This window comes from Uloborus diversus, chromosome 2, assembly GCF_026930045.1.
Source record: "Uloborus diversus isolate 005 chromosome 2, Udiv.v.3.1, whole genome shotgun sequence".
Taxonomy (NCBI): Eukaryota; Metazoa; Arthropoda; class Arachnida; order Araneae; family Uloboridae; genus Uloborus; species Uloborus diversus.
In genome coordinates this window covers 176750959-176776416 of record NC_072732.1, presented here as the reverse complement: position 1 = coordinate 176776416, position 25458 = coordinate 176750959, and the positions used below count along the sequence as shown (strand labels likewise).

The 25458-nt window shown below is 35.0% G+C and overlaps 1 protein-coding gene across 1 annotated transcript in view; it reads left to right on the top strand.

Annotated features, from left to right (window-relative positions):
• Positions 1-25458, top strand: part of LOC129216679 (polycomb complex protein BMI-1-like) — a 91922-nt gene that overhangs the window by 11506 nt on the left and 54958 nt on the right. The window contains exon 4 of the mRNA XM_054850894.1: positions 7822-7877. Coding sequence (XP_054706869.1) covers positions 7822-7877 — 56 coding nt within the window. The remainder of the gene's footprint in view (positions 1-7821; positions 7878-25458) is intronic.

Genomic DNA, 25458 nt, shown 5'->3' with positions numbered 1-25458 from the left:
GATCGGGAAGGAGAATTTGCCAATAGGCCGAATGCAGATCTAAAACGGTATAGTACTTATAGGATGAGATGGCATTGATTAACGTACAAATTTTGGGAAGTGGGTATGTGGAACTTTCGATGACGCAATTTAACAATCTTAAATCTAATGCCATACGGTACTTAGGTGGTTCATTAGGCCCAGATTTCTTACGTACCATTATCATAGGACTCGCATAGTGGCTCACATTTCTAGAAATAATTCCTGCCTCAATTAATTCATTTAATTCTTCCTGAACCTGTCCTTTTAACGCCTGAGGAATCTCAAAAGGTAAGGCCTTAATCGGATTATTGTTACGCAAAATGACCGAAGGAGTGACAATGTCAGAACACCCTAAGGCTTTGACAGATTTACTAAACACAGAAAAATTTTTCATCAAAATGTTTAATAAAATATCTTGTTGTGAAGTATTTAAGTGATCTAATTTAAAATCTGAAGGACTAAGTTCCTCTTTCCTGATTTTTAATACTTCGTCTGATGCAATAATTTGGTGACAAAATTGGGATTGATTGTTTGAGAATGTAGTTTCATTGAAAGAATCATTTAAAATCTCAAACTGTTCAGTGATATGACCCATTACCATACCTTTATTTAAATGAAGAGGATTATTACTAATATTTCTGATAATAGAGGAGAAATCATGTTTCTCGACTAAGTGCAACTGGGATTGGTCGCAAAAAAATACAAGGCAGAGCCAGAAAGTTTTGACTTCAAAAACATAAGAGTCGTGGGATCATCCCAACCGTTTAAATTCTGCAAGTCCTTAATTTGTGATATAAAAAATTCAACAGTTTCCGGCTCGCCTGAATATGAGGGAATGGGGAAAATAAAATTCCTACTCGCCACAGCACCTTGAGGTGACTCATTGGCCATATCCACACCTTGGGGTGGGTCGGTTTGAGTACTACCAGTTGACACGGCAACAAATGTGCCGTCTTTTACTTTAGCACAAAAATCAATGAGCATCTAATATAATTTTCACTTAATTCACACGGTGCAATCATGAGAAACAAAAAATTTTAAATGCAAACATTGTTGAAAGCACATGCACACATGAGAATAAATGCAACTAATAAAATAAAAATTGACATCACATTTTCAACTAAATTAAAAATATAAAATTAATATATCCCCCCATTAATATCACAGAAATACAAAAAGCCATATGAAAAAATCAACAACAAAAAGTGCATATGCATTCAACTTCAGAAAAAAAAGGCATTTAAGACCTGGTCAAAAACGGCGCCATTTTGTCATGATGCGCGCGATTAATTTTGCAAAGTTATTCGAAAACCAAAAAGATAACGATTTTAGGCCGTGGAAGTGGAAGCATCGCAGCCGCGCATAACCTCAGATCAACGACTGCCTTGAATGCCAAAGAACAAAATTTAAAAGACTTACCCTGTGTTGCGTGTTTGTAGACGATAGTAAGGACAAAATTCATTACCGTACATTCTTTATTTTATGTTAAACTTCAGAGCAGACACGAAGACAGGAATTTTGCATGGTGATCACCAAAAAACATTTCTCACTTGGTAAAAAAAAACACAAATGCGAGGAATACAGACTTCAGAGTTCAAACAAAATGGAGCTGGGGTTTCGTTAAAGATCAAAAAACGAAGAGTTCATTCGGATGGTGGTGAAATAATTCAAATTAAAATGGACGGAGGACGGACAGTTCACTATGAAGATGGTAGGGTGTAAATCAGGGATGGATCATGATCAAAGATGTCGGTTGCAGGCCAGTGTACGTTGAAAAAAAATGGTGCGTAGGTTGGTAATCTCCATGGTGACAATGTTGAGATCGTCACACGATTAAAAATAAATCAGGGTAATTGCGGCTCAATATCATCACCCCATGCTACGTTGATCATCAAAAAGGGGGGGTACCGTATTTTCGGGATTAAGCGCCGCACCCAGTATAAGCGCCGCATCGAAAATTATCGTCGCCGGAAAAAAAAAATTAATGTACGCGCCGCACCCATTATAAGCGCCGCGCCCGCTATAAGCGCCGCATCCAACTTAACGCAACTTAAAAGCGCAATTTAGATGTTCAGAAACTTGCAATAAAATGAAAATAAAATTTAAAAGAATATAATTAACATAACTATATTATTATTACTATAATTAAAATTTTCGTACTTTGGGAGGAGACATTGGTTGGTTATCCAGAGCGCGGGACGCGGACCCTTCTCCTCATGGCGCTCCACGTTTTTTTAAGTGGTCGGCGCCACTATAAGCACGCTTTTTTCAGTGGGTCGCATCCACTATGGATCGGCGATTCAAAATCCTTCGAAATCGCTGTCCTCGCTGTCGGACGCAAATAGTCCTAGAAAGTCTGCATCGAGCTCCGGGCTGTTTTCCTCGTCATCGGAGCCATCGTCCTCCGCAGCAACATCCGGGACTCGGGGAATGATCTCCGCCTCGGTGAAGCCGGAAATTATGGTGCTCGGCTTTACCGCATTCCAAGCTGCAGCTACCCACTTCGCCACTTCCGCGAACGACGCTTTCTTCAGGTTGCCGCCTTTCGTGTATTCGTGCAGTCCGTTCACCATCCAGGACTCCCATTGTTGACGCATGTGGCTCTTAAAACTGTGATTGGGGGCCAAATCCAAGGGCTGCAACTTTTTTGTAAGCCCACCTGGTATGATGGCCAGGGACGCCAAACATTGCCGCGCCGCTTCCTTCACAGGGTCGGTCTTGTGCGCCGCCATGGAGTCCATAATCAACATTCCACTTGGTTGGAAAAAAGCGCCTTTCCTTTTTCTCCAAACTTCGTTAAACCAGTCTGACATCAGGGCCTCATTCATCCACCCCTTCTCGTTGCAGCGGATGACAACGGTGGACGGGAAAGACTCCTTCGGGACCGTTTTCCGCTTAAAAATCAGCATAGGCTTCAGCTTCTCTCCGCTAGCCGTGCAAGCCAAAACACACGTGAATGATGTTTTTTCATGCCCCGTGGTTGTAATGGCGACGCTCTTCTCACCGGTAGATGTGACAGTCCTGTTGGGAGGGCAGTCGAAAGTCAAAGGGACTTCGTCCATGTTGATAAGCTGATGAGGCTGAAAGTTGTTTTCTTTCTTCAGCTTCTCGACGTAGTCTAAAAACTTTTTTTTCTGCTCCATCCAATCAGCTGGAAGACTCTGCCCCACAGTTGTTCGCTGCCTGACGGACAAATGATTCCGCTTCATGAATCTGAAGCACCAATTCGCGTTGCCTTTGAAGTTGGAAATATTCAAATTAGCAGCGATGCACCTGGCTTCTATTCGAATCCGGACAGTCGAAACGGAAATTCCTTTAGCTCTCTGCTCCACTACCCACTTCTTCAGGTCCCGTTCTAAATCCGGCCAGTGAGCTGATCTTCCTCGTCGGGCACGTTTTGTCTTCGGCATCGCTTCGATCGTTGATTTTTCGGACCTCCAACGCCGAACACATCTTTCATCAATTCCGAATTCCCGGGCAGCAGGACGATTTCCGATCGCTTCAGCCTTAGCGATAACTTCCAACTTGAAAGCTGCAGTGTAACTCTTAAGTCGTTTAGTAGGAGCCATTTCAGATGAAACTCGATGTAAAAACTTTAAGAAAGAAAAGAACGCACGAACGACAGCAAAAGCGACGATGTGAGTGAATAAAATTGGGGATGGGAGACGGAGAAACAAGTTTTCAATTAGTAGGTCACTTGACCACCCCGAGCAACCCACTTTGTTGAAAGGGGTGATTCCCCTTTAGAAAACTGGAAGTTCCACCCCCCTCCCCTGCTAGTCTTGCTAACAAGCTCCTTTCCTTGACCCTCCGTCCCCCTTCGCTTCGATGAGGCTTCCTCGCCGCTCACGTCATTCAGCGCTCACGTGGTTTAGCGTTTCTCTCTATGGTGCAACACCAGCAATCGCTGACTCACCTCCCCTCATGGCTACCCCTCTTTGCTTTGCTTGTCGCTCATTTCGCAAAACGAAAGGGAAAAGTGTGGCGCCATCTATTGGTAAAATGTTCAACTTTTTTGCAAACTCGGATTTTTTTTAAAACTTGATCGGGGAAAAAAAAAAAAACACTATACCCGCCGCTCCCATTATATGCGCCGCATCCACATTTTTGAAACTTTTTTTCTTGTATGCGCCGCGGCGCTTAATCCCGAAAATACGGTACTCGGTAACTCGGTACTCGGCCGAGTAGTGAAAGGCCGAGTACTCGGTACTCGGTTACTCGGCCAAAGTGCTACTCGGTACGTCTTTAGAAAAAAACGTATAATAGGTATAGGTTAATGTGTATTAGACTTTGCAGGGACCAATTTTAAAAACGTATAATTGATAAAAACGTATAAAAGAGGAACGTATAATAAACGGTGCTTCACTGTATTTTTTTCTTTAGATGCTGACATTTTGAAAAAACGCAATCTTTTTACATCCGATATGAGAATTATATTTTATTCCTTTTCCAAGCTAACTTCGCTTTATTAGGATGCTAATTCATGAAAAGTCTCTTTATTTTTATAAGAACGCTTATTTCAAATTTTTAAAGCTGAGTTCCATTTCCTTTTATGAGTCACAAATTAAAATGTTGAATCGATGGTTTATTTTTTAATTTATTTATTTTGCTTCAACTGTGTCCAGATATTAATTATATGTTTAACATAGGGACTCTAAAATGCAATTCTAAAGTAATTTTATCAAAAATATTTATTTTACAAGCCGTTTTTATACTTTTGTTGCCTTCACTTTGAAGATTGGGATCTCTTTGCATCCGCTATGGGAGTCTGATTTTCGTTAAGAGATAAACAAATAAAATATTTTTTATTATTGTAAAAATCACAGTTTATAAGTTTTAAATGAAATTCTGTGCTCTTTAACTGTCTTGGGTCAACAAGTTAAATGCTAAACTCCTGCGGAATTCTTTTGTTACAATATTTTAAATACTATATGTATAACATTTCTAGAAAATTTAACATAATGTGGAATGATAAATAACTATTGATACTTGAGGGGAACCCATCTCCCAGAGAGCAATCCCCCCCCCCCCCAGAATAATTGAAAAACACTCAAAAATGATATTCTCAACAGAAAAGAGGGAAAACACTCAACTTCAAGTGTCAATAATGCAGTTTGCACCATCTCAAAATTCTAAAATTTCATTTTTACAAAAAAAAATTTTTTTTTGTCCCAGAATTGTTTGATTTTTTACAAAATTACTTATTTGATTTTTCACAAAAAACCAACCTTGTGAAAAACCCTGGACAGACCTCTGTATGGGATTTTTAGCATTTTTTATCTACTAAAACCTGAACTAATTTTTGTTCACATGCTATTGTTGTAAGTAGTGAAACAGACTTAGATAAAATTTAAAACTGTCTGCAAACTTAAATAATTTCTCAAAAATTTTCTGCAAAAAAAACGCCCAAGTTTTATATTGTGGTAAAATAATATAATTCAATGGATAAAAAGTTCAGTTGTGCAGAATGTGATAAGGAATTGTATCATTAAAAATCATTATTATGGTTAATTAACGAATTATCTTCACGTACTTTGCAGCAGGCAGCTAATTTTTGTGTTCATATGCAATTCTTGAAAAAATTGAAACAGACTTAGATAAAATTTAAAACTGTCTGCAAACTTAAATAATTTCTCAAATTTTCTCCAAAAAAACGCCCAAGTTTTATATTGTGGCCAGCAGCAAAAATGTCAAGTTCAAAGCCAGTAGAGTACACAATAAAATCAGCATGTTTTTCCAATTATATTTGCTCCTCTTTCTGTATTATTTATTTGGGGGACCTCAAAATTGGTGACCAGCATTTGTGAAAAAGTATCAAAATTGTCTGCAAATTTTGAAGATTTTCTGCTTTCCCGTGTTCATCTACATGGTGTATCAGTAAGGCGTTTACAGACTTTCAAGGCAGGTAGAGTACACCTAGATGATGGGAAACCACACAGCAATGCATGGTCCGAAACGCTTTCCTGACACGGTATTAACGACACAAATCACCAAAAAGGCAAGACACGAATAAGAGAAGGAAACATGCTTATTATCCTTAGTACAGCAAAAAACTAAGAAAAAAGAACATGAAGGAGTCGACGATCGTCATCAAAGTAGATGTTCAAAATTACGACCCCGGGGCCGTGATGCATGCCTCACATCTCCGCCGCATTGAAGATCGAACGTCAAAGCAAGCATGGCAACAAAAACCGCGTGTGCGCATGCACTGTCATCTGCTTCGGTTTAAGTAACGACATCTATTGTGTACATCAGACAAAAACTTATCAGCATTTTTACTGTATTAAAAATAATAAACATGTTTTCTCCTCTTATTCGTGTCCTGTCTTTTTTGTGCTTTGTGTCGTCACTATCACCTCAAGAAAGCGTTTCCGACCATGCATTGCTATGGGATTTTCCATCGTCTAATCTATCTGCCCTGAAAGTCTAAACGCTACTGATGCATCCTGTATATTATCCGGGTCTGTAGTGAAACTCAAATTAAGTAGCTTTCTAATTGTTATGAATCTACTTCTTCAGTGGCACAACAGTCATGAGTGGATCCTGATCTTCTCCAGAATTTTTCTCCACTACTCTCTTTTCTTGTCCATACTTTTCAGTTATGAATTTTCACGTTACTGATCCCGTTAGTTAAATCCAGAGGGCTAGGTCAAAAATATTTTCCGTATTGAACATTCACTATTCAATCTAATAATGTCGTTAACCCAGGGGTGTCCACCCACCCCCTAAGGGCAAGGGTGTATCCACCTCCCCTAAATATTGCAAAGACTTCCCCCAAGAGTGGACCCCCCTAAAAAAGAGAGAAAATGCCCCTCAAAACACCCCCACTCCTAAAAATTTCAATGGTGCAGTCTGCGCCGTGACACCCCCTGTAGGTGAGCAGAGCTGGCTAACCCATTTCTCCATCCCCGTTTGAATTTTCTCTAAATTTCACCAAATCAGTTCCGTAATGGAATCGTGTAAAGTTCTAAATTCAAACTTCTGTACCATTAAAGCTCTAGCCTAGGAATTCTGGATGATAGCCACTGGCTACCTAAGTCGCAACTTAGATAGGGTCTTTTGTACTTTTGGTAGCCATTAAAAAAAAAGTATTAGTAAAACTAACCATAAATTTAAAGATAATGATACTCTACAAATGCAACAAACAAAATTTCACTGGATATATTTTTTTATATAAAAATATAAGCATACAACAAAAGGAAATATTTTGCAGTTTCTTAAATTTTATTCAAACGTAGGCAATATATAACTGAATTGAAAATTATGCGAGAACTCTTACAGGCTTTTCATTAGTCAGAAAGTTTCTGTTGCCTGACAGTTCTTTTTCAGGGAATTTGGTATTGTAAAAGCTCATAGATGCAAAAACAAACAATATACCAAAAAAAAAAAAATCTTAAGAACAAACCATTTTTAAAATATAAGTAGATGTGTAAAAACTTCAGGAATCAAGCAATTATCGATTTTGTTTTTTTAGTAGAAAATATCTAATCTAAAATAAATGACGCCAAAAAAATTAAAAAAAAAATAAATAAAAACTTTTGCATGAAATCAAGGTTACGCTTACTAGAGACTCAAGAGAAGGTCTTAATTAGGATTGGATGCTAGTTGTAATTAGTGGAGTTTTTTAAAATGAGGGCAACAATTCATTTGTTTATTCAATTCATAAACTGTGTTTTGTTTTATGTATCACATAATAAAACTTTTAATTAGAACAAAAGTACTGCGAAAAGCAAATTTGTGCTGTATATTTGTGTATGTGTGTTGTACTTTATGATATATAATTTAGTACATTATTTTCAGACCTGATCCTACCCTGCAAGACATAGTGTACAAGTTAGTTCCTGGTTTGTTTAAAGGTAAATATGTTTTTTTGCAGTGTTTAAAATTAGGGGTTGCAAGGCACGGGGAAAACCTGGAATTGTCAGGAAAAATGAAAATGGGAGGGGGGGGGGGGAGAGACAGGGCAGAATGGCTTTCCCTAGATGTCCTGTATCCAACGGTAGTAGTAGCCCTTGCCAGTCTGGAGGAGATATGAGATGTAAGGTTTAGGACACACAGACTTGACACAGGTTTTAATAGCGTAAATTCACATCCATTAACCTGGATTTTTTTTTCTTCTAAAATAGACTTGGAAATGTCAGGGAATTCCAATCTTTAACTTTTGTGACAACCATATTAAATCTTAAGGGAGGGGAGAGGACCAGTTTAGGATGCTGAAATATTTGTTTTTCTTGAATTTTTTTAACACGGAAGGGAAGATATTTTATTTATGTTTTTAAGTACACTTTGTAATTTTTTCATGTTGTTTCCGCCAGAAATAGTTGAGTTAGCAGCTGATGTTCGTGAATGATCACCATCAGAGCTTGTTGCTGCTGGGCATAATCAAAGCCGCAATTTTTATCTGTAATCATTTCAATTGTATTAGAATATGAACCAAATTGTGATCAAAATAATTGAAAATTTCATGTTTTTAGATGTTTGACCACATTGTCATATTTTTCTGCCATTTTTTTCACCTTTTTTGCATTAAAACATACCTGCCAGCTGTACTGGATTTTCCGAGAGACTCCCGGATTTTTAACATTTCTCCTGGTCTCCATAGTTTGAAAGTTTTCTACTTAATTTCAAACTTAAGCTCATTGGAATCTGGCAACATCAGTTCTTGTTTCAGCTTGCGATCTCGCTTCATGCGTTCATCGCTAAGCCTAGTATCGGGCTGAGTATCGTAAGCAGGGAGGATTGGGGGGGGGGGGGGTATTTTAAGTTACGATGTCAGCCAGCAAAAAGCTATAAAGCAACATACAATTGTGATTTTCTGTTTTTAAATTAGTCGCACAAAAGTGACCGTCTCATATTTTGCGCAATATTTTGTGTTGACTTCAGCATTGCTCATGCTGGTAGAGGCAATATAGAGATAGGACTCGGCCGATGCATCGGCGCCGATGGTTCAACAATTTAGCCATCGACATCGGCGGCCGATGGTAACTTGCAGGAAACATCGGCCCATCGGCCTTAAAAAACATCGAAAAGCCGATGGAATTGGCCGATGTTTTTGAAAAAAAAAGGACCTTTGTTGTTTTACTTTTCAATGCAAAGTAAATTGAGTTACCGTTTTCATATAAAATCGTTTACTTAAATTTCAGTATGAATTTCTATTTTATTCACCCCTGAAAGTGTTTTTAATACTGCATTCAGGTACCGAACAAGTTAATTGTTGCGTTGTTTCTTGCAGCTGGATGCACGTTATGTACCTCTCATAAGTCGTAACTCAAAAATGGTAAGCTGTAGAATGCTAAATTTTCGCATGTGGGGTGTGCGTACGCTCCAGTTGTGCACTTTTATTTTTGGTTTCTATCGGGTGTTCTAAAAAGCCTATTTACTTATTTTTTGTGACTATTAATTACTTATTTCAATGCAAAACTAATTTAACGTCTCAGACTGACGATCATTTGGTGATATTTTGCCGCATTGGAGACCATGGAAACAAATATGAGATGGCGAAACCGGTTTTGTTTCATTTTGTTAGATTCCCGTTGAACCGACGGTAATTTTTAATTTTACGATATTTGTAATATGAATCACAGTATTGCAGTTTTTTCTCTATCGCTACGGCGGAGCTACAAGTTTGAGGCCCGTCGAAATACATTCTGGGGCCCTATTTCTCTATCACAGAAGTTGTAAAACATTTATCATAGGCATTTTTGTAATTCCTACGGTTCCGCTATGGTTGTGGGGCTTCTCGCGCAATTGCAACATTTGCTATATTTTAACTCCGCCACTGCACATCAAAACAAACTCGGGTGCAAGTATTAAAAGGGTTTTTCTGCTCAATGTTTATGATTATTTTGAGCTCTATTTTTTACGACTATTTTTTGTATCTCCGAGAACACTTATGTGCCCCTCCTCCCACTCCCTCAATTTCTGAAACTAAACTCTAGTTGTACTTCTAAGTTGTTTAAAATTAACACCATTCATAAAATTAGAGATTTTTTTTTCAAGCTTTATCTATTGTTTAGGAATAATTTCGAGCATTAATGTAAGAAATTGATTAAAGATGGTTTGAATGGTGACATAATTCGGAATTCAAAGGGACTTTTGAATTTTTTTTCGGAAGTGCTGAAGTAGATTCAGAAACTCTTCCGAGGCGTTGGTGGTAGCGGTTCTGTACTATAAAAAGGGGGCCGAAGTTGGAGCCAAAGTTTAATGCTGTGAATTACTCCAAAATCAGAGGTTGACCCCCCTAATCCACATTCGTCGTTTCAAGCATTTCTTAAATATTTAACAGTAATTTATTTTGGTCAAGAAGTGTCATTTTGCATATTTCTTATACTTGTTTCACCTATATTTCGTAATGAGCCATCTTTTTTGCATCATTAATAGCGATCGATTTTTTTTTCTGTTGTAAGTAACTATTTTTATGTATTTATGTAAAATCAATGAATAAATTATTTTTGTTTTCATCATATTTTTAATAATATGTTGTAGAAAAGTTTCAAGGATTTTCTATTATGCATTTTTTTAAATTTCAGAAAATTATTGTTAAATTGAAAAATTTAATTTGAACTTGTTTCTAGTGCTTCAAAAAAGATTAAACAATCAAATGGTTCAATATTACGTGTGCAAACATCGGATCAAGTAGTATATGTATTCAGTGATTAACTTGGTGTAAATATTGAGTTTGTTTGTTTTGGCTGCGTTTTAAGAACCTCGCTCTTTTTACGGCTATTTCTTTTTTCCGTAAAATTTGTGTCACCGTTATAGCTTTTATGAAAAATGCAAACTTTTATGTTCATAAACTTTAAATAAGTATAAAAATATTCCTGTTAGGATTTAATATTGTAATTTATCTGTTACCTTTTTTGTTTAATTTGATGACTAAAAAATGTCTACGTGCACTCTTTCCACTTTAATTGCGTAATTTGTTGACGGTTTCATAGTTTTATTCTTACTATTTTTTTTGAATGATTAAACAACATAATTTAATGTTTTTTAACTATCTTTAGTGTACCTAATCCATACATTATTACAATATTACCAAAATCTTAATTATATGTTCAATTAAAAAAGAAAACAAATCAATTGGTTATTAAATAGTCTCGTTGTTTTTCTTTCTTTTTTTTTCTTTCTTCCTTCCTTTTTTTTTTTTTTTTTTTTTTTTTTTGACTGTTGTTTTTTGTCTTCCATCATACAGCAGTCAAAAAAGGAGAAGCATAACTACACCCTGTACAGATTGTACGTAGTACGATCCAAAAGTCCGAGGGACAAGCTGTACTACCAAACCTTACCCAGAATAGTTCACATTACCGAAGCACATCCACCTTCAAATGGTCACCTTGAGGGACTATGTATTTCTGCCAGTGTTCATATAACTTTTAGAAACACTCCTGGAAGCCACTTTTTCGCTACCTTCTGTGATGCAGTTTTATCTTCTCCTGACGGAAGAAAGCGGCGTCCATGCAAATGTTTTTTTGCTGAGAACAGGTAAAAGTCACACGGAGCCAAGTTCGACGAAACGTTATGTTATTTGCTTGTCATATCAGAGTATTGACCAATTAAACAGTGCATCCTTCAACATGAAAGTCGACTTCTTCCCCACAATGAAGTTAAAGCTGCAGCGCAAGAGGCCTTACAGAAGGCTGCGACAAATGTGTTCCAGGAGTCCTTCTAAAAGCTATACGAACGTTGGCATAAGTGCATAGTCGTTCAAGGTGACTATTTTGTAGATATATGTACTTCGGTAATGTGAACTATTTAGGGTAAGGTTTTATACAACTTGTCCTCAAACTCTTAGATCATACTACGTGCGTATGAGTTTTCAACTTACTATTTCATAACGTTTTTGAGTGACGCAAGTTTTCGCGCATAAAGACATCACAAAAGAATTTGCGATAATTAACTAAGGAGGTGTTAAAAATGGATATTTTGGTCATCTATATGTTCTTAGGTACAGATGCATGTACACATGTGCCGAAAAAACGTGTGGAGTTTAACTTGGGTAATCGTAAAATAGAAATTCAGGTCAAAATCTGATTTTTTTTGTGATTACAATTCCTTATTCGGAGCAAGGAAGCAAAGTGAAAAGAATTAATGATCCTTTAAATCCCTGACAATCTTATCAATTTATTTCTTTTAGATTTTCTTCTTTTTTTTTTGCCATCGGCCTATGGCATCGGCCATCGGCAATCGGCCATTTGGAGGAAAGCAATCGGCCATCGGCCATCTTTGAACAATCGGCCAACAATCGGCATCGGCCCATCGGCCAAAAAATGCCATCGGTCGAGTCCTATATAGAGAATCACTAAAAAGTTAGAAGCACCGCGAAAAGATCAGAAATGCATCTTAGCATAATAAAATGAAACACTTTTTGGAAAAAGTACTGAATTTAAAGTTATTCATACAGAATGCTTAATCACAACATTTCTTGTTGTACACAAAACAATCGCTATTATCGGACACTTTGCAGCCGAAAAAAGTATATTAAATCTTGTTGAAGACCTAACAAAACTTGTCTATGATTGTATTTTTACAGATAATTGAATTTTTTTTTCCCCTAAATAACTTTTCATTGGAAAAGTATTACTTTAACTTTTATTCTTCCATTTAATATTTCCAATAATTAATCTCCGTGTATATCATGGGCGTCGAAGGCTCTTTGTTATTGAGGGGGGGGGGGACGATTGATGCAATGCAGAACAATCACCAAGGGGTTATCCCCCCCCCCCCCCGTATTTTTATGACGGGAACTTTAATTTAGTGATGTTAAAAGAAACGGGAAGCCTACCAGCTCGAAAATAAAAAGGATGAAATAATGAATATAAGTAAGAATTAAATAAATATCCGTAAAGTTCATAGGTACAAATTTTCAGGAAGCAGCAAGCACGTGTTTTGGAGTTACAAGAAACCCTTTTTCTATCTTAAAGAAGAGAGTTTATGGAATAGCTCATTTTTATCGGTCGTGTTTGTTCATCAACATGATTTCTATACATATTGTCTGTGAAATTTTATCAACATTAAGCTAAAAAGTTTTAACTCTGAAAATCGAAAAAAACGGGTTTTTTTGTATGTTTTGTAGGAACAGCATTAATGAAAGAGTTTTTCTTTTTAAAAATTAAATCTACTTTTGTTGATAAAAGTAATTTTTTGAAAATACTCACAAGCAAAACTTATTATAAAGGTTTTTTTAAATTTTTTTAATTGATGTTCCCGTTCGGGAACGTTGACGTTCAAAAGGCTAAAAATACGGTCGAAAACCGTCTCAAATAAGCGTATTCTTAATGTTTCAATAAGATAACTGAAAATAAAAGTCAGTCTTTAAATGTGAATCTAAAACAGTTAAAAGCGAAGCAAATAAACAGATGAAATCTTTTTTTCCCTATGGATAAGATAGTTGAGCACATCAAGAACAAATACTAGTAAATAAAGCAATAAAATAACAATATTTTCACTTTTTATTTTCAAGGGAGAAGAGCTCGACTTATTTCATAAGCAGCAGTTTTAAATTTCGAAAAAAGAAAAAAAAAACCTTACTTACTAGATAACGGACCTCCCTCCCCTTGTATTTTGTAGTGCAAAATACCCTAGGCAAAGAAAATGCAAAGAAATTCCGTGAGTCGACTGAACATCGAACACAAAATTGAATATCCATATGATCACTGATCGTAAATATATCAAGATAATAGTGATATAAAAATATCATTAACTTCAGTGCTAATTTATAGTAGCGGAGTTATTATTTTTGATATATTTTGCACTATTATAACATTTTTTCTTTCTTTCTTTAACTTACTTTTTTCATTTCGCATTTACTTATAAACAGTAAAAATAACATGAATAGAAAAATGTATTTTTTTAATCTGTTTTTATCTTTGAAAGACAAGGAAGAACGAATTGATTCATTTCTAGAAGGATAATGGTAAAATTAGCCGTACTATTCAACTTTCAAAGAAATAATAGTATAATTAACAATGTACGTGAATTCACACATTGACCTATATTACACCCAGGCCCGGACTGGCCATAGACTTGACCGGGACATTTCCCGGTGCGCCCTCTCGAAAGGCGCCCTTCTGTTATTTTCTAATTTTCCAAAACAATGTTTTAGCAATATAGAAATAAATTATGTAGAATCAAGAAGTTATTTTGCATATTCACATGCAAAAGCAATGTTCTTCTTCTTTATATAAACGTTCCCTTTTATTACCCTCATAAAGGCAATTAGCCCCCCCTAGTCTCGTAAACGGTCTGCTCCCGTTTGTGGCTTATCTTTTGCTCCAAGGTTCAGTTCTGAGGGCAAAATCGGACCCATGGTGTTTCTCGAATAAAAAAAGGGATGTGAGGGGGAAAGTGACAGCACACATATTTATGGTCAAGAATGGTTTGATTTATTGACTGTACTTAAGTTGCTGTCAGAGCGGATAGCTGGCATGACTCCCTGTTCTGATAACGATCATGAGTGCAATAGAAGCAAGTAAGATTACAAATAATGTTAATTTTTGAAATTGGCGCATTAAAAATAGTGTTATGTCGAAATAAGCCACATAAAATCAATTTTTTAGTGGGTGGATGCACACAATGACAGATGTCGCATTTTTAGTCGCTACAAAAAAAAAAAAGAACAGGACAGGACTGTACTGTGATTCCTAGACTTCTTGAGTCAAGGCGCCCTTTTTTGAACTTGGAATTTTGCATGGCGCCCTTCCCAAAATAAAAGTATGACTTGTAACTGACAGTCAAAAATAAATATGAGTCTTGTATTTGCATTGAATAGTATCCTACAGAGGTCTGCAAAAAAATGGAAAAAAGTTTCACAAATAATAAGTCTAAATTAGTTGAGGAAAAAATAATAAAATTTCGAAATGGTCCTAGGAGGACTGCGGGGTTTCCCGGAGTACATTTGGGGAATTACTGGACTAAACAATAAAGATGCCGAACAGTTTTAAAGATAAAACATTTTTCGATTTTAAACTAAGTTTTGTCAATTAAAATCATAACAAAAGTTAAAATTCTTTGCCGTTGGCAATCTTTGTGTTCAAAACATATTCCAGTTTTTGTAACTGGATTTAGTTCCTTCACTGTCTTAGTCTTTTTAGCCAGAGGTGTGTACAAAGGAGGGGGGGTCATGGCATAACCTTTGGCATTGAGGGGATAACTTTAGATTTTTAAGTCTCATGTTAAAGGTTACGTTTTCGGGGGAGGGGGATGCTGCGTAGTATTTGGAGGGAGTTCGCCATTGCCCTTGGGCCGAGGGGTTGTTGCCCTTGTGTAAAAGCTACAGTATTACCTTAAAAATACTTATATTTGAATTTCTGCATAAAATCGTTATATTATTGCATTTTATGCTGCCTTCTTTTAGCTGTATCATTTTGAGAAGTTTTTTAATCTGTGTTTTCCCCTCATATATGAAGTTTGATACCCCTCCCTCCCCTCCTTGTGAAAGTTTTTCTTATAAATTTTGCATCAATGAAACAATACAAATCATTATGAGCGAAACGAAATTTGAGTTTGAAGAGGGAATGCATAACGATGTCGGAAATAAGTAAAACCCAAAGGTATTACTAGTGTCGTCGCGAAGGAAGGGGGGGGGGCGTGTTCGCCCCGGGTGTGATGTGTCTGGAGTTGACACCCAAAGTGTAATTGCAAGTTTCTGAAAAATACGAAGTTGAAATGCATTTTCAAGAGTACTTATTTGAAAATTTTCCAGGGGGTGGGATCGCCCGAACCCCAAAATTTCCCACCCCTCATCATGGAATTAATACTCACAATGTATATTTTTCACAAATTTGTTAACTGTAAATCTCCGATCACGCTTTCTCAACTTAGCCGGTTAACCTTTTCTTACCTTGTTTTTGGTCCGATTCTTTTCTTTAAAGCATTTTACCAAGCACTTTACTATGGAATAGAATAAATTTACTAACTTAGAGACATTTCAAACCAATTTACCGCAACTGTGAGAAAAAAATTCAAATTTTGAATGGTGTTTGTGTTTTTTTACGAATACCAGCCATTTTAAAGTAATAAACACAATATTAAGGAATAAATAATAAAAAATTTAAAGCTAAATGACTTTTAAGGGTCAACCCAAGGCAAAAATAATTAAAAAACGACATATGATAATTTTAATCAGGAATTTATTCGAAAATATTTGAGTGTACGATGACTTTTGAGGCTAATTATTTCTCTGTCTCTTCATTTTTTGACCCATTTCAAAAAGAAGCTCCGACAATATTATGAAAAAATTACAGGGTTTTATTTGGAATGACATAGGAATGATGTGAGAAAATGTTGGACTTCATATTCAAATTCAGTTTCGCGTTATTTTGGTATTACTAAAAAATTTCAAAGTGTACGAACACTTTTGTGAGCCACTATATCTCTTTTTAACCGACTTCAAAAAGGAGGCGGTTATCAGTTCATACTGTATGTATTTTTTTTTTTTTTTTGTCCACTCACAGCGTCTCACCTAGTGAACCGATTTTGATGATTGTTTTTTTAATGGATAGAGGATGGCTCAACTTAGGTCCCATTACTTTGTTTGACCATATTTGTTCTATAGAAAAAAAAGTTATGGGCAAAAAATAGTAAATTTCCTGCAATTTCCCTATTAAATGATTAAATATAAAACCCATTGTTATAAAAGTTTGGTGCCATACAACAGTAACATTAATAGTAATTGTAATGATAATTTTGAAGGCTTCTCTGAAGCAAGCATCAAATTTTTTCATTGTCATTGATGTTAGGTTTGCCTCAACTATAGTAGTATTTTTATCGTTATTATCTATGTAAATAACAGATGATCTGAGCTAACTAAGTAAGGAGATACAGGATTGCATCACAAGCAACTTGTATGCTATGAAATGCAAAGTAAGCGAAAACGTAATATTTAAATGGTTATAATTAAATTAATGCACAAATAAATTCCAGAGATGAACAAAGACAAATTTTTAGTGCCAATCGCTTAAAGTTTAAGCCGTGTTTATAGTTTTTTTTTTAGTATGAAGCATTTTTATGAAAAAAATAAGGTGAAGTTTCGTGATAGTAACTTCTTGCTATTTCTGAAATACATTTACACTAAAAAGAATGAAACAAAAAAAAATTTGAAAAAAAAAAAAAAAAAAAAAATAGAACCGACTTCACAAAAGTGAAAAATAATTTTATTCTTTAAAAATCATCGATAATACTTTCAAACATAATTTTTAAAGTTGGCGCAAAAACGATAGATAAAATCATTCACAGCCATAACTATGTTTCGTTTGTAACTTTGGATGATTTTCTTAAAAAAAAGGAACAAAGCATGATTACACTGGATTTTACTTTTTGTTTTTGCGCCAACTTCAAAAATTATGTTTAAAAGTATTATCGATGGTGTTTAAAGAATAAAATTATTTTTCACTTTTTAGAGCAATTTTGTGAAGTCGGTTATATATTTTTTTTTTTTCAAAATTTTTTAAATTTTGAACTGCAGAAGCATTTTGTCGAAAGTAACCAAATAGCATATAATATGCAGGAAAAATACGAAAAAAAAAACTTGGGCATGAATATTGATTGCACGGAGAAAAAAGCTCGTCAGCTTAAAGAATCGACAAATTTATGTGACAAAATGACAGCATCATGTTTTGAAACGACAGCAGATACCAGTGAAAAATATTCAATCGGCAACACAAAAAATAATGTATCACGGCCAGGGGTCTGGCCAGAGGATATTTGGGTCCATTAACGGACCCTTCACAAAAATCCAATCAACCAAAACGGACCTTTCACAAAATTCCGATCAACCAAAACGGACCCTTCACAAAATTCTGATAAACAAGATCGGATCTTTCACAAATTGTTTATTGAAAGAGCAAATGTGAAAGCAAAATAACGCATATTTTTGTGTATAAACCGATAATTTTTGGAACCTTTTCTGAAGTCAAATTAGAGGGATCAGCTTATACAAAATCGTCTCTAATTTTGCAAAAAAAAAAAAAAAAAAAAAACACTGGCACTCTTGCAATGCTCCTGCAAACGATAAATAATTGCTACTGCAAATAAATATAATGATTGTTGTTTGTTTTATCACAGCTAATTAGCAGTGGTGTTGTTGTAAACTTTTCTGAAAAGGCGTTGGTAAGCACTTTTCTCCTTGTTCATGATTTAATAAACAATAATAATATATATCTGCGAAATGAACTTAAAACTGCAAAAGGATAGTAAGGGTGGGGGGAAAATATGATCGCTTCAGATAGGGTTACCAACTTAAAAATTATCACCACTTAGAGTCTGGCGTTGAACCTTTATAATGACTTGATTAGAAAAAATTCTCATAATTTTACCAGCTTGTCAATATTTGCGTTTTTAAGGTGCGGTGCGATGTTTAACTATTATTTTGGCAGAAAATTATATGGGTTTTGATTTTTCGATGCTAACAAGGATGATTAACTTTAAATAAACTCTTTTAATTACCGTTTTTTTTTCTTTAGATGTCTACACTTTGAAAAATGCAATCCTTTAACATCCGATATGAGAATCATATTTTGTTCTTTTTTATAGCTAACTTCGCTTTATTAGGATGCAAATAAATGAAAAGTCTTTTTATTTTTGTTAGATCTCTCATTTCAAGTTTTTAAAGCAAAATTCCATTCCCTTTTATGAGGATAGATATAGATGGTTTATTTATTTATTTTTTTTTGCTTCAACCGTGTATACAGATATTAATGAAATGTTTATCATAGGACTCTAAAATGCAATTTTAAAATAATTTAATCAAAAATATTTCTTTTACAAGTCGTTTTTATACTTTTGATGCCTTTACTTTGAGAATTGCGATCTCTTTGCATCCACTATGGGAATCCGATTTTTCGAATTTTTTGATGTTTAGTACGCTTTGTAAAAAGGTAAACAATTAAAATATCTTTTAATTTTTGTTAAAATCACGAAATTTATAAGTTTTAAACGAAATTCTGTGCTTTTTAAGAGTATCTTGGGTCAAAAAGTTAAAAATGCTGAACCGTTGTCTGAATTTTATTTTATTTATTTATTTTTTTGTTACAAATATTTTAAATACTCTACAGAAATGTTTCTAGTATAATTTAACATAATGTAGAATGGTAGATAAATATAGATACTTGAGAAAGCGATGCCCCCCTCCCGCCAAATATCTAGAACAATATAAAAAACAATCCAGAATGATATTCTCGACATAGAAGAGGAAAACACTCAACTTTAAGTTTAATTGATACAGTTTGTGCCATCTCTAAATTCTAAAATTTCGTTTTAACAAAAAAAAAAAAATGCAAAAATATTTGTTTTTTCACAAAATTAATTCATTTTTCACAAAAAACGGACCCTGTGAAAAATCCTGGACAGACCCCTGACGGCAAGAGATGTTGTCTCCTTATGCTATTGAATTAGTGAATGATGCATTTCCAGAAGAAAGACGAACAAGCAACGAATTTTCGAAAGAAGTGCCTATTGAGAAACATTAAGCAAAACTTCTCATTCTTAGAACCTAGAAAATATCCCCCCCCCAGCGTTCTTCAAATTTTCAGGGGGTATTTTGGGGGTCTTTCCTCTTTTTTAGGGAGGGTCTCTTTCCTAGGGGGTAATCAGTAATATTTAAGGGGGTGGTGTGCTGACCCTCTTGGGGGGGGGGGGGAGGAGGTCTCTCCTACTATTGCTTAACTTGCAAAAAATATGACTTCTCTTTTGAACATTTATTGTAATAAAAAAAGAGCTTTATTTACTTCTCAATGATTTTTCATCCCCTTAAAATGTCCGCACTATCTCTCTTAGATATTATGGAGGCAAAATCGGTGCCCTTCAACTCGACTTTCCCACGCCCTTTTGACCACCCAGTCCGGCCCTGAATACACCCCAAAACCTTTCCTTTAAAGTAACAAATTAAGTCAAAACTTTATATCTTTCACTATTCTTTTATAGCCTTATATCAATGTTCATTTTGTAAATGAATTTAATTATCTAGAGAGGAAATATTTAGATTTTAGATGAAAATTATGCGCAAGGAAGGGGCATTCTTCTCATATTTAGGTTTATAAAAACTAAAAGTTAAAAATTTAGCTTTTATTTACGTTTTTATAATTCTCTGGATATTTTATAATCCTAGATTATTATTAATAATCTTGATTATAGACTGGGAATTGAGTAAATTTTACCGCTACATCAATATATTTAAATAAATAAAACTGAAATTTTATACTAATAACAAAACAATAAAATATAATTTTCAAAGAAATTTCTTAAGGGTTCTTATTGCTGCGACATGTGTCCCGGTAGATTTTAAAAACTGGCCCTTTTTTTTTTTTTTTGAAGTTTCAAAGCTACAAATGATTCAAGAATGCAATATTTTGACTGCACTTCATTTGAGGCGACTAAAGTTGATCATATAATTATTAACTAAATATAATTTAATGTAACTTATTTATTTCTTAGGAACTTTCAAGTTAAATGGAATATATTATCAATTCTATTGCAGTTTCTGGTCCCAAGGATTCAGCACACAAACTTTTTAATAAAATATAATTTTCCACTAGATTTTGTTGTATGGTTTAGTTGTGTATAACTAAAAGGACAATAATTTATAAAATTATAATTGTAAAAATGAATGTTCTCAACATAAATTATTACAGGGCGAAGCGGCCGAGTCACACCTCATGATTCAACCAGGCCAGATGTTACATGCAATCCCTTCTTTGTAGTGTGGTTTTTACTACAGAGAAAAAAAAACCCAAACGATTTGTGAACCATTTTAAATTTACCATTATTTAGGAATTCCAACCAAATTTCGAGTTTTCAGTATTTATACCAGTAACGTCTCTCTTCAGTAATGAACGCATTCATTTAAATGCAAATCTTACTAATGTTTATAACAATGAAATTTTGAAAATTTTTGGTACAAGAAACAAGAAAAGTTTTGAATTTTATGAACTTAAATTATTAATTTTTAGTGCATTTTTGGTCATTATTCTTGCAAGCCAAAAGATAATCAAAGAACGAAATTAAGATATTTCTTCTATGGTGGAGAGAGAGAGAGAATCCAGAATCCTCTCTTCAGTCGTCATATATCTTAGAAGTAACGTAATGTATTAGAAAAATACGGATAAAATATTTTATGCTGTGAACTGTCAATAAATAGTAAAATACTTTTATTTTCATGTTTATACTATCAATAGCACAATATCATTATTTTCGTCTGAAATGTTCTTCTATTAACTTAGCTCGTAGCAAGTTGATGAAAACTATGAAAAATAAAAAAAGAAATACCGAAAATTTTCTTATAATATTCGCTTTTTCGACAAAGGCTTATGGTTCATATTTAGGCTAAGAGAAAACATAAGAAAAAAATATCCGATACCAATTTGAACTCAAGTGTCGATGGTGCTAAAAGAATCGAGGGCCCCCCCTAAAGGGAAAAGAAATTTGAGAGGTATTTTTCTAATGAGAGTGTCTTCAAATATTTATTGAGAGAACCTCCAATAGATGTACATCAATATGCCTTTTTCAACGAAAAAAAGAGAGCAGTACTTACCATAAAAGAATTAAAATGGGCCTTGAAGTTTTGGAGAAATTGAAAATGATGGTTTATTCGAATTACAGAATTTTTTGGTCCGAACTTTGCTGTTCATACAGCTGCGTTTGGATAGAAAATAACATACACTTTTTGCAGGGGACACATTCGACCTTGATCTCAATTCTGAGAAAACATTTTCTTCTAAGGCCGTGTGATCAAGGGAAGGAAACACGGAGCGAACCCCAACTAAGATTTATTACCCCGTCCGAGTGGTCAGAAAGATGGTGGGGGGATTTGAATAGGGTGGATCGTCGTTTTAATGAATTTTTTTAGTAGGAGGTGGAGAGTAATAAGATACAGGAAATAAGAAAAAGAAGAAGTAGAGGGCAAAAAAGGCAAGTAAACGGACAGCGAACAGTGTGGGAATCACAACTTTCAGATGGTTCCTCAAATGTTACAGATAAAGCAGTTTTTGCTGGACAAGGGGTGTCATTTTCTGTTCGTTTTCGTGGTAGATCAACAGCTCTATTTTGGTCCAAAATCCTTTTCTTTCTTTTTTTTGTCACAAATGAGTAAAACTGGATTTTTTTGTATGCGCATTTATTCTCAAATATTGAGGGGGACTTTTGACGAGTTCAAAATATTGAAGGGGACGTGTCCCCCCTGTCACCCGTGCCAACGACGCCCATGGTGTATATGACTCAAGAAACTTGCATATGATTGTACTTTAAGGGACAATAAAACCCATTTTCCAATCAATAACATGGAAAGAAGCAATGCGCCACATTGAAAAAATCTACTGGATTTTTTCTTTGAATGTTGGCTGGTATGATTAAAATTTTTTTAATAATAATATAATCTCAGAGTTAGGTTTATATAAATTTCAATTGAATAAAAAATATTCACAAACATTTTCAGAATGATTAGTTAATAACTTTTTGAGCTAGAATGCCCACCAGTCGAAAAAAGTAGTTTCGCGAAAAACATGTTTGAAAAATGTCAGGAGTAGTGTTCACTCTAGAGGAAAAAAGGGCAGGGTGCTGGTCTATGAAAGGGGCACTGTTATCATAAAAAGGGTACTATTCAACGTGGTGTCCCCCCCCCCCTTTCCAAGGAGCAATGACGCACCCACTCAAAAACTACTTAGCGTCCCCCCCCCCCCCAAAAAAAAGAAGAAATAACAATTTAAAACACCTTGCAAAAATTCAAACAGTGTAGTCTGCACCATGAGCCCCGCCCCCCCCCCCCCCCCCCCTCTTCGATGGCCACCACTGACTTCAGAATTAAATATAGTGATATTATCCAGATTCCAGAGTCACTGTCTTTAAAAAAGGGTTGGCTTGACTAAGCACATTTTCCCCATTCCCTGAGGAGCATTTAGCTAATTCTGAAATTTGGCTTTTGGGTGTTTTTCAACATTATTTTAGGTTATAAATTTGACTACTTGTTCCGTAAGAGTAAAAACTTCAGGCATATCAAAGTCCTTTAAATTGCAATGTAAGATGAACAATATTTAATTACGGATCTCCCCTTCCTAGATAAAAAAAAAAAAAAAAAACTTTCCTAGTAATCTGCATTGTGCCATGAAATATTTGAGTAGACATCAAGATCATGATGAATGTGAATTAAACTTTTTAAAAAATATTGCATTTCAAGCCAAACATTAAATTAAAATACCATGAGCTCATTTGTTTAAATTTATTTTTTTTTTTTTTGCAAAAAATCAATGATAACTAATGAGGAAATAATGATTAAAATCCTATTTGCAATAATTAATATACAAACAAAAAACAAAAACGATTAATTTTTTAGAATTTTAAATAAAAAACAATATATGCTAATTAAATTATATTTTAATAATCCCACATATTAAAATATACATTTCAATTGTTAAAAAACTGAAATACTTACAAGATGCAACGGATTGAAATCTCAAACACTGGAAGTAATTTTTCGCGAAACATCCCAAAAATAGTGTTATGGTTTATTGAAATAAAACATAAAATAAGCTAATCTTGGGTTGCATATGTCAAAACAACTTCCGATTGTCAAATATGTTACAATATTTACAAGATGGAAAAGGATTGTAATCTCAAAGATGAGAAGAGCGTTTCCGCGAAATGCGAGTTCAATATTGGCATAGTTTCAAAAATAAAGTACATTTTAAAAATAAAACATAAAATATGCTAATATAAGTCAGCATGTGTCAAAATAATATCCGATTGTCAAAAATATTAAAATATTTACAAGATGCAAAAGGATTGACATCAGAAGCGCAGTGGATGATTTTGTGCGATGCACATGTCAAGCATATTGACACATGTTACGAAAATTAAAAATTGCATTGATGAAATGTTAAAAAAAAAAAAAAAAAAATGCACAATTCATTGAATGCCTAAGGAATTCAAGCACTAGATAAGCTTTCATAACTTTTTCAATCACTTAAAAATGAACTTTTTTCCCAAGCCCTTTTCAAGTTTTATCAAGAACCAACCCTTCTTCTGTTCTATTTATGGAAGACAAAATGCCTGAAGCATCACTAATCTTCATATTTTATCTGCTGGCATCTATATTCTTTTCTTTCAAATCTTTAAATTTCCTTTTAGCAGAAGGCAGGTGTCGTTTGCGTTTTCACTCAGACTTTTTCCAAGTACCCCTTCTACTTTCCTGGAACAGACATCCCCTGATGCTACAGCAGAAAATACTATGAAATGTTTACTCTCATTGTTGATTCTCAGAAGATCAAAGATGGGGCTTGAATGAAACAATTTCTCCCTCCCCCCTTCACGGATGACCTGACCCCTTCCCACACCCTTTTAAGCCCCCCTGGGAGGAAGGAAGAACTTGCTTTTGTACCCAACTGATAAGCCAGTCTGAATTCTGAGAATCTCATTTATTCTCTTTGCCTAGGTGTTGGCTTCTCCTTTTATTTATGGGGCCATTTTCAGGGTGAAATTCTGGGGACAATGACAATCATGGGTGCAAGACCTTCCGTCTGAGGACGGATTTCCGTCTTGGACAAATTTTCGAGACGGAGGTCGGGACGGAAAGAAATTCGGTGACTTTCTTTCAGTTTTTACTTAAAAAAGAAAATTTGAGCGTTGTAAAAATATGCTTTAATTACTGGACCGTTCCATAACCACGAATTTACATCGACATTCTCTCGGTTTTCGCAATGGGCTTGTTTTGTTTGCAACATGCTTTTGGAGGAGTGGCTTTTCGACTCGCGCAGTTTGACTTTTTTTGGGACTTGAGTGAAATGGCATTTGGGACCCTCTCCCAAAAAGTGTTTGTAATGCAGTCTTAAAACTTTTAGGCTGTCTTTGGCAATGTCAAGAGAGAGGGAAGGGGCTCTAGCCGAAATTCCGACACTGGAGTCTTAAAAGAGCAACTTTAGACCGTCTTGGGGTTCGGGGTTCCCCTTTCCCAAAAGATATTCAAAGCTGAAGTATTTAGAACTCAGTTGTTGGTAATCTTTAAACGACTTAAGAAGAGGGAATTCTCTCAATAAGTTTTAGAATTTAAATTCTTAAATCTTCGGTGATGAAAAGAGGAAACCGCAAATTTAAGTCAAATTTAGTGAACTTAAGGAAAGGAGTTCGCGGGGGGGGGGGGGGTCTTTCTCTCTGAAAATCTCTCTATGCTGAAGTATTGAAATGCTATTTTGGCTATTTTTGAGTGAGTTAAGAGTTATGGAATTCAGGGGTCTTTCTCGAAAAATTTTCGAAATTGTAGTCTTAAAACTTAGGGTTATCTTTGGCGTTGTGTGGAAAGGAGTTGCTCTCTCAATAGAAAAATAAATCTAAAAAAAAACTTTCACTGCGTTTAGTAAACACAATGAGGTGGGGGGATGGGTATTCCGCACCCCAGCCCGAAATATTTTCGTTTCTGAACTGCTTTGTTTGGGATCTTTGAATGACTTAAGGGGGACG